Source organism: Trachurus trachurus (genome assembly GCF_905171665.1).
Source record: "Trachurus trachurus genome assembly, chromosome: 22".
NCBI classification, from domain to species: domain Eukaryota; kingdom Metazoa; phylum Chordata; class Actinopteri; order Carangiformes; family Carangidae; genus Trachurus; species Trachurus trachurus.
The window spans coordinates 11662231-11677596 of NC_139907.1; the positions used below are offsets into that span (position 1 = coordinate 11662231).

Sequence of the window (15366 nt, forward strand, 5' to 3'; positions counted from 1 at the left end):
AGGGCGATGGAGCAGCTTTTGTTTTGACACTATGGTACATGCACGGCTGCACCTGTCACTGACAACCTTCAAATGATGTCTTGATTGACAGCAGTAGCTAGTGCAGGTAAGTTCACACCTGTAATCATCCAATTTCCAAAGGACACATTTCATTTCAGTAGCATGATGTGTGTGATTTGGCCCTGCATGAAACAAACCGAGTACTAGAGCGATGTACGCCATCCCTGCTGATCACACACATGTTGCGTTACCATCTGCAGCTCTACGAGGGCCGCTCAGTGGATTTGTTGCCCACACGGAGGCTTTTGTTCAGTTCATGGGTCAGCCCCTCGGATAAAACGTGTGGCTGAAATGAAATGAGCATGTGCAGTGATGTGGGTGGAGAGTGTAATTGTGCTGTTTTGTAATCCATCACCTGAATGTTAGTCCCAACCAAAAGGGCATGTGCTCGGTGTGTACGACGTGTCAGGTGTGTGAAAGTATAAAGTCTTTTACTTGTTTGTGTGTGTCGACTCGTCACGGTGCAGCAGAGGTCAGACCTGGGTGCTATAGGGGCGCGGCGGGGGAGGGAACAGGTCCGAGGGACCGTAGAAACTCAGAGGGGTGGAGCCCTGCTGCGGGTTGGCGGACAGCGGCAGAGAGACGGACGGGTTCTCGTAGTAGGTGTGGAAGCCGAGCCGCTCCCCTCCGTTACGCATGTCGTCTGTGAGTCCAGAACGAACCGGGTAGGGCGAACAGCTGGGGCAGTGGTTGAGGTGAGAGCCCGCGTCCAGCTGGTCCAGGGAGACGGGGGTGATAGGCGCGCCGTCCATGGCGAGGGCGTTGCAGGCGTTGCAGGGAAAGTGAGAGAGAGGGTCCGCTCCCACCACGGAGCCCATGTCCACCTCAGAATCATTCTTCTTACAGCAGTAATACTGCAGCGGTGGACAAGGGGGAGAGGGTTACAGTTACATACTGTATGTTGTACACCAACACTAGACAAGAAGCTTTTGAAACAGAACTGTGTATACAAAACAGAATTAGTACCAGTTCTTGTTGTTTTTTTTCTAAACTCATGATATTCACAGATCACTGAGCTCAGTTATTGTTTTTTATAGATCATCTGTCTGAATCTTTATCATGCAAAAGTTTACAAGGCTTTGGTTAAAAAAGAAAATCCGGTAACACTTTACAATAAGGGTCCCTTAATTAACGTTAGTTAGCACATTATTAAGCATAAATATATAAACTAATGTGTTAATTAATGCTGAGTAATGCATACTGTGATGCATTACTCATGATAACTAATTACATTATTCAACTTTTATTATTACTTAATAATTTATTAACTAACTTTGAGTAGTAAAAATTAATTAATTGCTTACTAATAGGATTAGGAAACACATTAATTAATGTAGCCTAAGTAAAACATAATAATGATCGTTAATATATCTGTAAACAGTTAATTAATGCTTAATAATGTACTAACTAACATTAATTAAGGGACCCTTATTGTAAAGTGTTACCGAAAATCCTCCTGTCATGCACACACAGCCGCACAATGATACCTGGAGTCTACAGTAACAGAGCACTGCTACAATGCACAGCAGTATCACTCCGGCGAGAATTCCTCCGGATATAACAATAGTTCCCGCTGACATTCGACCAGCTCTCCATCAAACCCTTCAGAGTGAGACAGAAGGAGATAAAAGCAAGAGAGAGAGAGGGGGTAAAAGAGGGAGAGCAAAAGGAAATGGACATTTAAAGACAGAGGAATAAGAGTCTGAATGAGCCTATTAGACATCTGGCTTTTCAGCACTGCTGCAGAATATTCTGCATACTTAGGCTCAACAAAAGGTTTCTATAATGTCTGCAATGATAATCAGTGTAGGCTAAATAAGTATATTCATGTACCATCATGATGTAACTGCAACTGATGAAACATGTTGTAACTATCTGGTTATCAGGCAGCTGTTCTCAGACAGCTGGGGTTGTTCCAGGCCTCGGAGATAGAGATGGGTGATAAGTGAAAAGGAAAAAAACATTTACACATTAAGTGTTTGAGTAAGATGCTGGCTGGGCCCCTAGAGTACGAACCTGCAGAACAACCTCAAAGGAGGCATGAACACCAATCATCACTCAATTAGACCTGTATCGATACGATATGATATGATAGAAAGCGATACTATTTGATACAATCTGTTACAATAGGACACAGTGCAATATACTGTATAATACAGTAATACGATACAATTAGGGATGCACAATAACTTTTTTTGCAACCAATACTGATAACTCTCTACTTCCCGGTTTGCGAGTCGTTCTTCCGACCTTTTTCTTTCATATTTCTATGGTTTATGTGCAACACGCTGGGTAATGGGTAAAATACTGTGGATACTTGATATCAAGTCAAGTCGGCAACTATCAAAATTATGACCGAGTTGACGAGTTGCTTTCCGAAATGATGGACTATTCTGATGATTTTTCAGTCAGAATGTTGTTTTTCCGATTATACTGAGGCCACTTGAACGCAGCATTCACTGCAGGCCGTTCAGGTCTCATGTAGGAGCTAGAGCGCTTGATTAAAAAAACGACCCACAATGCAGGGCTGACAAAAATATATACTAAATCTTATCGGGCCGATAAGTTATGATAATCGGATTTATTGAAATGACGTCATAATTTCCTGATATCAGGGCGATAATGTGCATCCCTAGATACAACACAGTACAACTTGATATACAATGGGATGCGATTCACTTATAAATTACATACCATAAAGGTTCCAAAGGATAATACCCTTTGTCAAGACAAAAAATAATTACAAGACGTGCACAATAAATTCATAAAAAATCCTGACATCCAAAAATTGCAGCACCACAAATTAAATAAGAAATGGGGAAGAGAGCTGTTCAACACACTTCCCCCCAAAATATCTCCCAGAGCTCCTGTGTTTGGGTTCACATTATTTTCATCCTCATCCAACCATTGAGCCGTCACGCCCCATGGACGCGTTCTCTTTCTCCACATATTCACTTTCGCTCAACGGGAGATGGCTGATACCACTCCTTTGTCAGCGCGCTAATAACAAACCACATTGTTCAAGCCGAGTCAGCAAGAGATATTGGGAATTCTTGACAGCTAGGATGTCTAACTCTTGGTTAAAGGAGTTGGCAAACTGTTTTTTTTTTTTTTTTCAAAATGAAATGTCTGCAGAGCCACCAACCGTGGTTACATCTACATTAAAGAAAATCCAATATGAACCATCTGACCATGACTTGAGCCAAGCAAATGCTGATTTAATACAGCGGAGGTGCAGAAAGTGTTGTTTGGTGAGATAGTTGCCTTATTTAAATATTTGGTGTATTTTTAAACTTTGACCTTGACTCATTTAACTCTTGGAAAACTGAATGACTAAACACAGAAACGTCTGAGCTCTAATTGAAGCTATATGGACACTCACATTAGAAGACAGCTGGAGATGCAGAGATGGAAGAGTGTGAGAAGGTAGGAAACCATGACAGGTCTGTGGAGTATCGCTTTCTAAACCTCCTCTCACTGGAAATCCTGCAAGAAGAAAGAAAAGGCTTTTGTCAGAGCTGCAGCTAATGGTTGTTGTCATTGGCCATTTATCCAACAAGTCTTGATTCATTTTTTGCTTTTGATCAAATCAAATAATTGTTTTTGGCCCATTTAATGTTGAAAATAATCACTGGTGACTGTTACAAGACACCAGGGCATTACGTGATGAGCTTCAAAGTGATTAGTTCGTTTAATAAACAATAAAAAAAAAACATAAATATTCAGTTTGCTATAATGAACCAATAAACAAATGATATTTTGACCCAGTTACGACTTGAAACTATTAACTGATATTGATATGGCTTGGAATCTGTTGTCGCAATAAAATCCTCCAACATAAGGCCACCATATAGACACAGACTGTGCATCATTAGACTTCCATTAGATGGCAACAGGACTACTTTGGATGAGGAGATGCCTCTCAGGATGTCTATGTATTAGCATGCCGAATGCAGCGGCTGCACCGACTGTGCACGCAGGACATATGGCCAGTGTGTTATATGCATAGTGCGCTATAGTTGCAGCATACTAAAATGGATGCGTACGTGCACTTCCTGTCACTTCAGCAGCATGTGACCGATTCCAAAGTGCCCCTCAACTTGCAGGTTTAATTGTCATGGTGTAGGGGAGACTGTTTGCAGCATACTGATTAGGTCATTAAGACACAAGAGCACAGATCTATTTACTTCACCATAAAAAAAAAACAAGAGAGTGTTGCTGAGAACATTTGAGACTCATTAGACACGTGCCATCAGTGAAGCTGTGCAATTCCTATATTTCTACAGTGTTTTACTCTGCATTGCAGGCACATAAGCTTTGGCATATGATTCACACGGGAGCAAAAATGCTGCAAATGACAAAAAAAAAAATCAAGACGCATGCACTCATAATCATACATGCTGCACACAGCAGATATACTGAAACTGTTTCTCATAAACAGGTCAATCTGACAGAAAGCAGAGAGTTAATTGTGCAGAATAGATATAGAATTATGTCACATTAAACACCAAATAAACACACAATCTAAATATTATTGCACTCTGACAGAATGGCCTTTCACAGCAGTATGTAAAATGCACGATTTTGACATTAATTTAAACTAATTTATACGTTTAAGCTCTGGCGTAATGATTCATTTTAAGCACTGCCATTAAAGTAATTATAACACCAGTCGTCTTTATTTATCTACTGTGCAAGCTGATTAACTGAAACATCCAGATATGTCTCAGCGGATGAACAACATTTAATTATCCAAATTAAATTGATAGAAAAACTGAAGTTTCTTTTCTCGTTACCAGTGTATTAACGTGATTTTCTAAAAGCTACGAGCCTCTCAAGGCTGTAATTTGCAGTGAATCTTTTTGTCTTCAATCCTAATGAAATGGTTTTAAATGTTCTGGCACTTGTTGTGTTGTTATAACTGAAGAACCTCTGCCAGAAGATTAGTTAAGTTTAGGGCTGGGTGGCTTTTGGTCTGGAGCCACTCAAAGTCAAATCCAGCCAGACGTCTCTTTCTCTTTCTCTTTCTCCCTCTCTCTGCTCTCTAAGTGTCTGAATGGAGACAGAAATGCAAGGTGGCAGTGAGTAGGTGGAGTTAGGATGATAAAGCATATCGTTTACCAATGAATGCAAATGAATCTCTGACCAATTCAACACAGTCACAAAGAGAAATGTGTGTGTGCGTGTGTCTGTCTGTGTGTGTGTTGAAAAGAGCATGTGAGCCTCCCTCGTGAGCTCACTCGGTGCAGTATCTTCCATTGCGTCACCGTACTAAATTATATACACCACGGGCCACGTTAATGTCGTTAAAAGCGATGTGAAGTCTCTCTTGCTCCACATTTCTCCATCTCCTCCCTCCCTAGCTCACTATCACCGTCTCCTCAGTCCCCCTCATGTCTCTTGTCTCTTCTTTACACTCTTTTTCGCCCCATTCACTCTTAACCCCCCCCCCCCCCCTCTCTCCCCATCCCCATCCCCATCCCTTCCATCTCACCACACCACATCACACACTACCGCATCATTCCCCTCCTGGTCCCTCAGAATCAATTCAATGTAAAACCCGTGTTCTGCTCACTGTAGCACATTTATGCAAAAAAAAAAATCACGACTTCTTCTCTGATGTATATCAACGTAGACAAAGCAACGGAGTCTTCCGAGAAGCAAAAATAAGTGATTTTGACTAACATGCAAGCAAATTATGCTAGAAAAGGGAGTGTTGAGGTAAAGCCTCAGATTAGAGAGTTTCCAAAAGACTGGAGAGACAAAGACGCCAAGTGACAGAGGTTGGGAGACTCAACTCTAACGCTGTCAGAGTATCTTAACCAAAGCAGTTCATGTATGACTCTCGGTGGGTTCAGAGCTGTCTGATTCAACCGGGAGACACACGCACACAACACAAAGCCGAGCAAACACACACACACGCCCGCGCGCGCACACATAACATCCTCAGATTTAACTGTGCCCTGAAAGGAGTTAGAGGATCTGCCAGAAATCCTGTCAGTTGCTGACTTGGAGAAGTGACAGGGATGAAGGAGGAGAGGGGAGGGATGAGGAAGACTCAGAGGAGCCAACAGGCATCTGATTTCCACAACACACACACATACACACACAAACACACAAAAACCCCTCCTCGAAGTCATTAAGTGTACATGTCCCAGGTGACCAGCAGGCTCCAGTTATACTGCGAGTATCTATCAGATGGGCTTCAGCGACAGTAAATGAAGGCTCATCTTCCTCACTGTACAAGAGGAAAATGTGTGTCCCTGAGATTTGAAGGGATTTTGAATTGAGAAGTGTGTGTGTGTGAGAGAGAAAGTCAGCGACACTTCCACCCAAATGATGATGTATTGACTTGAACTGCATGATGATGGTATCAGCTTATTGTGTTAGGATGTTAGAGTAGCTCTGTAGTCTCAGAGTCGACACAGCAAAGAGCTGACTGAGCTGACTGAGCCGTGTGGGTCACGTCCGAGCGGTTGAAGGATCACACCATCTTACTGCAACGTCCTCTGGCTCCTGATGGGACTTGGTTAATTTTCTGCACTGCTAATGTGAGGAGGCTTACGGCTGGACCGTTTCCCAAGGCCGGGAAGGAAATGAATCCAGCCTCAGTTTGTTGAATTGAATTATCAACACAAACAAAATGGACTCTTCCAATAGGAAATATCGAGTTCTTTGTGGTGTTTGTTTTAAGTTAATGATGCAGCTCATGTTCATAAAAACATGAGAAAAGGAATCGACTTCATCTTCCAAGTAGGATTTATTTAGAACAGAGCTTCTTGGGAAAATTTGTTGTCTTAGCCAGCGACAGCAAGCTAAAACTTAAGAGTTTACTTTGCTTAAACTGGATTTCGTAGCTGGAATCAAACCAATATTAGATCATTTCAACAACTAAAATGTGGTGTTTTGTTCCCAATTTAATCAACAATTAATTTTGGATATGGTACAGCTCTTATTCAGGCCTCTATCTGGATGCTGCTGGCAGCTGAAACTCATTGGTATCATATTAAATCCTATTCAACATAACAAAACCGTTGTGTACAGTTTAAAAATAAAACTCAGTTTGATGGTTTGATTTGATTTTGCTTGTATTTCAATGCTGTGACAGAATATTTGTATTATGATTAATAAAGATATTGTTTCACCTTGCTGATATACAAATCAATATTTCTTTTCCTCCTTCCTTCGCTCCATTTCTTTCTGCAACACACGATGATACTCATAAACACGCCCAGTGAGATGATTAAAACCTTTGTTCGTGCTATTAGAGCCTCATCTAGTTACGGCCTTCGTAGTGTTGGAAATTTTGAGTGAGGTGGAGAGGTTTCACACTCCACTTGCAGAACTATATTTAGCAGTTTTGTCGTCTCTTGACACAGTGAAAAGCAGGAGAGAGGCAGCTGAGGGAGGTGTCACATTTTAATTTGTTTTCTCTGTGGGAAATGAAACTATCAACTGGCGCACAGCCGCACACACACACACACACACACATATACACATTCATCCAGCACAAAGACACACACATCTACCACCAAATATCCCACCCTTCATCCCTGATCGAAACCTGCTGATAAAAACTCTGCCTCCCACAGAAGTTTCAAGTGGGATGTGGTGATGATTTGTGTTTTTGAAATTTGAAGCTTTTTTCTCCCTCGTGATGCTGCGATGACTAGACCACGAAGAATTACAGTATTTTCAAAGGAAAATGTAATTAGTTGCAAGTCATCTGCATGTCAAAAGACTAATTTGTCATTTTGGGACCTATTTGCTTTCCTACTGATAAGAACACATGAAGCTGGAACCAGCAGCCAATCAGCTTAGCTTAGCAGCTCTTCAATCAACTCATTACATCTTGTTTCTAATGCACACAACAAAATGTGAGTTTAGAAATCATCAGGTTGTGGTTTCGACTATTTCTTTGCTTTCCGGAGTCTCTGCCTATCGCCAGAAAACCGTATGAGTCACTGCATGGATCCCGGTAAACCCCAGATTTTCTTAACTTAACTTTGAAAAGAGCCAATGAGCTGTTTCTCACTGTTTCCACCATCAAAGTTTTTCAATTCTCTCCCGACTTAAACTTTAAAAAAGAAGTCTGACAATAATGAAAGTTTCCCAGGCCCAAAGTGACATCTTCAGGGAACTCGTTTTGTCTGCCCAACAGTTTAGCTCAGTTGGTAGAACACCCACCCCATGTGTTGAGGCTATAGTCCTCACTACCGGTTCGAAGCCCATGTTGAGCGGCCCTATCCTGCGTGTCATTCCCCCCCTCTCTGCCTCCCATTTCCTGTCTCTCTCTGAACTCTCCTGTCCATTAAAGGTGAAAAAGCCCCCAAAAAATATGTTAAAAATATATATATATATATATATATATATATATATATATATATATATATATATATATATATATATATATATATATATATATATATATATATATATATATATATATATATATATATATATATATATATATATATATATATATAAAACTTACAACCTGCAAATTATTGCAGACAAATAGAATAAAACAAAACTTTTAAGGTGTTTCATTTAAAGCTCTCATGAAATGGAAGATATTGTTAAAATAAAGTCATTTGGAGGATGAGTTATATAGGAGATAGAGAGGCTAGAAGATAGGAGGGGGGGGCAGAAACCTTACACAGAGCGAGGGGATGGCAGTACCTGAGTGGCTCCTTGATATATCCATTCTTAAATAATGATATGAATATTTCGTTGAGGTGGCCTCCGACTTTGCGCTGGAAATCACAGCGAGTCCCTGCAATTTTAAAGCCCTGGGGTTTCAATTATTCAAGTATCGTTCCTTTAACAATATTTTTCCATCACAGGGCAATTTAGCCAGGTAGTAAAATCGGGACTTTTCTGCCTTGTCCGCCTCTGAAAGCACTCATCTCAGCGTGTGAGGAGAGGAACACATCCACATCTAGGACAGAGACACCCAGAGCAGGAGGGAACAAAGGCAGCGAAGGAGTGGAAAAACAAGGGGAGGGGGAGGAAAAGTGGATGATTTCATTTTCAAATAGTCTAAACGGAATTCAGTCATCCGTTTTTTTGTTTCTTTTTCTCCATATGACTGACAATGCGTACACTCGCTCTGGTCTTTTTCTGTCTTTCGGAGTGGCCAACAGGAGTCATAATTGGCTCTGTGTTATTTATTTTGGGTCACTTACGGTTGAATGTGTACGAAGTGGATTGGTAGACTGAGCAGGGGTTAAATTCTGTGCAGAAAATGGCACAAAAAAGAAAGAAAAGAAAAACAAGAAAAGAGCTGAAACACAAGTGAGCACAGTTCGCCCAGAGCAAGATCCCTGAGGTGCAGAGCAGAGATCAGAGATACCACATTAACAACCGTGTAGCAAAAGGATTATAGCTGGCTCCCTAAAAAACAGTGCATGTCAGAGATGTAGTGTTCACAAGGATGCACAATCACACACCTTACCTGTGCAAGTCACCATCTGGAGGACAGCATCCTCAACAGTGCTGCAAAGCCTCCTGGGAAAGCACACAAAAAAGGGGGAGAGAAAGAGAGAAAAAAAAGACATGACATCAGTAATAACCATGATGTGGAGAGACGCCTCGGGCCCCAGCAGTGATGTGGTCAGCACTGCAGCTACAGTAAATGAGCCTGTTTGTTTGCAAGGGGCAAGAAAGTCAGTCAGATGGATGTGTCTTTATTCACCTCATAAATCCAGTCATTCATCACTCCTGCATTCACCCATAGTGTCTTGCTCACACATTTACTGTCACTGCTCATGCTGTGCCAGTGTTTTAATACTACGTGTTAAATCTAAAAATAAAAAATAAGAAGATATAAACCACATGAATTCTGCAACTAAGTTGTCACAATCACAGAAAAGCAAATATAGATGTGTTTTCATTCAAGTCCATAAATCAGATGCTGTATATTGAAGTGTAATAAGGAGCAATTGGATGAAGGGTGAAAATCGATTTCACCCACCTCACTGTCCACTACTAGGCTATTGTCATTAATTCAAGAGCCACACCAGTGCAAGTAATATCAAACTACACTATATGCGACCTCACTGAAGGATGAAAACGTAAATCAATACTTTCCTGAACCAAACACAGCCCATGTTTTAGTGAAGTGGTGTCTGGAGGTCAATTTACCAGCTGTTACATCACTGATTGGACTCATTTTGACTCAATTAAGCGGATAAATTGATGCGCAGAGCCCAGAAGTGGCGCACGGACGGTTGTAAATCCACGGTGCTTTACCTTTCAGATGGAGGCGAACCTCAGCAACCTGTTTGAGAGAGCGTCTCTTTCTTTCTTTCCTTCTTTCTTTTTTTGAACTGCGGTCGGTCCAGTTCGGTACGTGGCTCCACACACACAATGAAGTCCGGTGATTTCCTCTCCAGCGCCGGTCATTAAAGACACCAGGTGCCCTCCTTTGCTCGCGCTACAACCAGAACCATCGCGTCGGTATCCGCCAGTCGGTTATCCCCCCTCTTTCTTTCTCCCCCACCGGTTCACTCACAGCCAGGTGCCGTTGAGGGGCCTGTGGGAAATTTCTAAGGCATCTTCATCCTGCGTGAAGCGCTGGAGACGGATGAGACGAGGCGGCAGTCCAGCTGCTGAGTGTCATCGCTCGGCATGGCTGCGTCCGCAGCGCGGGTCCCGGGGGGCGGTTTGGCACCCGCTGCCGCCGGTCCCGGAGGGCGGGGTGGGTGGGTAGAGCAGCAGGGGGGAGCGGCAGAGTCAGCTGTGCACCGTGTGATATCACTTTACCGGGAGGATGGGGTGGTGGTGGTGAACAGGGGGTCGTCACCATGCTGAGATGAAAGCGTAAAGCTGGTGGAGTGATACGCTCTGTAGTAGGAAATATGCTGAGAGGTTCACTCTGCTCCTCAACTCCACACGTTTCATCATGGTGTACAGAATGAGTGTAGAAATCTCACAACCTACACATTTGCACACATCAGATATAGGACAAACACTATAACCTTAAATCGAGGTATGAAGGAAAACAATTAAACAATGCAACCTGCTCCTAAACAGCCTATCAAATTCAGGCTAAATTCAAAGTTATTTGAAACCAATTTCATCCCCTGAGTTAAATTTAGATAGAAGAACACTATCAAAAAGTTAAAGAGAGAATACATCAACATTCAGCATATCTGCAGTCTGATCATTAAGTGCCTTGCTCAATGGGTCTCTGCCTCTTTCACTTGCAACGATCAACCTGTTGGGTCAGGGATTGAACCTCTGACCCTCTAGTTTCAGACTCTCTCTATCCGCCTGAAGGCTGTGATTCATTGTTTACCACAGTGAGTCCAGAACTGTAGTGAGAAAACCACCTCAGGACAAACATAGTGGAGTTACTGACCATAAAATGCCCCACCAGAAAGTCGACATAAACAGCACAAAACAACAACAGCATCAGAAGTGCATGTGCTTAGTTCCACTTTGAGTATTGGTCTGAAAACCTTTGTCCTAAATGTCCCTAAACGCAGCATGATTACTGCAGTCTCAACTAATCTACTGACAAATTTGTTCTGTAAAACTTTCTAACTATACGCACACTTTATAAATAGTTGACAAGTTACAAGTTGTAACAAAGACTTAATTAATAAGTAATTTATTCATTGTTCCCTGATCTGCAAACCCTCTGTAAGAGGGCTGCTGGGATTTTTTAATATTTACTAGTGCATAAAGGCTTAAAAATGGTCAGTGACTTACTAAATTTGTTAAAAGATGTGACTTCACCGTCTTTAATAGATTTCAGATGTAAGATTAATAGCCTTTACTAAGATGTATAACTGCACACTTGATGACTTATGCAACAAAAAACTCCTGAGCTATTATTAATGATCTGTTAATGTTTATTGATGACCATCCTGCACCTGAGAAACCTGATCCCATCAAGTATGATCAATAAAATAATTGATTTACTTATTATTCATAAAGTAATTTTCTTAAAAGGAAAAAAAACATAGAATTATTTAATAAATGTGTACTCTGAGGAGAGAGACTGATTTGAGCAGAACACTGTTAGAATAACAACAATGAAAAGATGTTTCATGCCCCTTTTAACTGCTTTTAGGACCAAACACACCAAACTCTCTTTTGAGATTACTTGGGGCCTCATGCTGGTGAGGCTCTTTGTGATAACTGAGGGGTCACTGACCTCAGAGAAAGGTGCAGAACCTCCAGTCGATCAGGACAAACACAGGAAAGTCTCAGAGGAAAACATGCGTATGGTGACTGCGGGCTGCTGTCCGTGGTGCTGAAGTTCACTGAGAGAAAAAGGTCAAACACAAGGACAGTCACCTCTTCACCTCAGAGACGTATTACCCCATTTTTGCCGCAACTGCTGCAACAAACGCACTCCATCTCGACCATGATATCCATATGATGAGGAGATTTAGTGTCTGGCTCCACTTGTACCTACTAGTATTATCTGGATCTCACCTCTTTAGCAGTGCTTTGCCTCTGTGTGTCTCTGTGGCTAAGTTAAGCTAGCTGTGTAGCAGGGGGCTGATGAAGGAGGGCCAGCGGGGAGTTCTAAGATTACTGCTCAAATTGAATAAAGGAGTCGACACATTACAGCGGCTTAGATGATACACCCCACTGCACTGATTAATTTAAAACCAGCACAGTGTTACACACGGCTCACAGAGACACACGTACACACACAAAGCACACAAACAACTTGTGTAAATCTGGCCGGCCGCCCTCTTTAACACTGTCTTTTTCTCCATTTACCTTCCCTCTCATTTTCTCCTTGCCACACACAGACACAAACACACACCCACACAGAATGACCCACAACCACTCAGCGTGGGCCCCTGCTTCATGACTTGAGTTCATTATTGCCTTGGCAGGGTTCCTTAGATGAAATTATAATGACAACAGGAATGACACAGAGTAGTAGCCGTGCAAAGTTTACAAAGGGTGAAGTCGAGAGCATGTGTGTGTGTGTGTGCGTGCACGCTGAACAAATCTAATCTTTTCTGATTCAGAGGCAAGCTTGTCTGCATGCATTTGTGGTACGCTTCCTCTTTTGCGTATGTACTCAGTCTAAGGGATGGAGAGCGAGAGCGAACGAGACAGAATGGCTTCTGACAGAAGAACACAGCATGAACACAACTCCCTGGGACAAAGTCACAAAGCCTTTCTTAGCGGGACCACCAGTTACTGTTGACAGTGCGGGCTGAGTTCATTTACTGGCAATACTACTTGTGACACAGTTACATACCCTAAAGGCTGAATTATGACTTCCCGATCCAAAGAAGTGCTGAGACACTGCTGCTCTCTGTTGCACAGGCAAGACGGCAGGGGCAGGCAAATTCTCATTTTTTCCTCAAAAGCACAGATAAGAGCAGAGGATGTATGGATGTCCAGCTTCTTTCTATTTTTAAACTGTACAATGTTTTCCACACTTTGATAGTTTTTTTTTGTTTTTTATAAATTCCTGGAAAGTTCTCCTTCTAATATTTAGAGATAATGCTTTAAAAGTGGTCACAAGGCACCACCATAATATCAGATTTGTTTTTTACTAAACACTTGCAAGCTAATGACATACCCATCAGCCTCGGCTATATATACACTTTTAAGCATGCTAATACATCAATCTGAGATAATGGGCATGTTATACCCACTAAATTGCTGCATGGTTTGATTATCACTATGACAGTATAATACCACCGTGGCTAAGTCTAGCCTCAGGGAGCTGCTGGCACGGGTGTCGAGACCCAGACTTGCTTCTGTAAGGTCAGTAAAATGTCATCGGTAAGTTACAAATTATTCCTAAGGATACCTTTTTACTAGAAATCTGAAATTGAACCTTTCATGAAAAGAGAAGGTGGAGTCAGTGCAACCTCAACATGAAGTATGAAATCTTTTATTACCAGCGACAGGCAAAAATGGTCTGCTGCACTATAGTGAGGTATGATGACAAGGAGTATATAGCTACAGTAAATCTTGTTGTACTAGTAAAAACAACAACTGATTTATATCTCAATAAAGCCTTTCTTATATACAGCGCCTGCTTCTACATTAGGAGAGAGAAACTAATGGAAATATTACATGAAAACTGAAAGCTCAAACTCCGAGGTAAAACGGTGAAGGTATTAGGCTGAATGTCTGGTAGCACTGCACCAGGTGGAAAAGAGCTGCAGCAGTCACCTCTAAGGCCAAATACTCTTTCAAGGTGTTTTCATGAACACTAAAAGCGAGTCAAGTGCCTCGTACGACCTCTAAGCTCACCACTGTGAGACATCTGAAAAGGTTTCTGTGAGATTCTGGTGTGTAAAATGTAAAAATGGACGTTCCTCCACCTTTGAAGAACTGCAGTCTTTCTTTGTCTAAGGATGCACCCGGTTCAGGAGCCGTTCCAGGCCCTCTAAAGATGAAAATGCAGGCTCCATCCAGTGCTAGTAGCTCATTTTCACAGTCAGTTTTGTCCATCAAAAGCCACAGTGTCTTCGATTTGGCGTAATATAGGACGAGTGGGCCTATGTTTAATATCCTGTGCCCCCCACAGAAGAGATTATAGCAGCTGATCAACCAGGGAGACACAATAAACTGAAGCTAATTACATGTGTTTGTCATCACCACGAGCGCTCTGTGGGATTATTCGGTACTATACGTCTCTACCCCTGAACTTGTCAAGTGAATTCCACATTGTATCATTAAAAATGAGTCTAATAACACAATCTGTCCCACAGGTGCAGGTTTACTTCTTCTTGGCTGGGCTTTCTTTTATGTTTCCATTAATTCTGCACTATGTTAACGCAGCAGAGCACATTATAAGTCCACTTCCCTGCTGCTTCTTTCCTACAGTTCGCCAACAACATTATTTACAGTTTCACACTCTGAAGTCAGAATGAAGTCTTACTAAAGAAGTCTGCTTCAAACAGTAAAAACACAGGTTTAACTACAAACGATGCCATTATTTCAGTATGCGTCCATGACAGCCTCTATAGTGAACCTTTGCAGTATCAGTAACAATAACAGTGGCTGTGATGCACGATGCAGCGAGGCGGGTGGATTACTTTAAAAACCACCAGCTGCTCATACACACACACACACAGTATGTTTGGATTGCTTTTTACTTACACTTTTCAGTGATAGCATCATCTCCAATGTCCTTCACAGATCAGCGTCTATAAACCTACTTCAAAATGACAGGAAAAATTGTTATGAGTTTACTCTTCAAATCATTTAATTTTCTAAAGTAAACACAAGGTTAAAGAAATAAGTTTACACAAGGTTAAATGCAACATTGTTCATCCTTTGTGTCAGGGAAAAATGATGAGACAGTAC

At 41.8% G+C, this 15366-nt stretch overlaps 1 protein-coding gene across 1 annotated transcript; it reads right to left on the reverse strand.

Annotated features, from left to right (window-relative positions):
* Window positions 1–522: 522 nt before the first annotated feature.
* On the reverse strand, window positions 523–9581 carry LOC311005399 (protein FAM163A-like). The gene is made up of 4 exons (XM_083997794.1): window positions 9518–9581; window positions 3443–3546; window positions 1548–1662; window positions 523–914 (listed from the first exon to the last, which is right to left on the reverse strand). Exons 3-4 carry the CDS (start codon window positions 1638–1640, stop codon window positions 534–536), a joined length of 474 nt encoding a protein of 157 aa, XP_083853920.1. The 5' UTR covers window positions 1641–1662; window positions 3443–3546; window positions 9518–9581; the 3' UTR covers window positions 523–533.
* Window positions 9582–15366: the final 5785 nt, after the last annotated feature.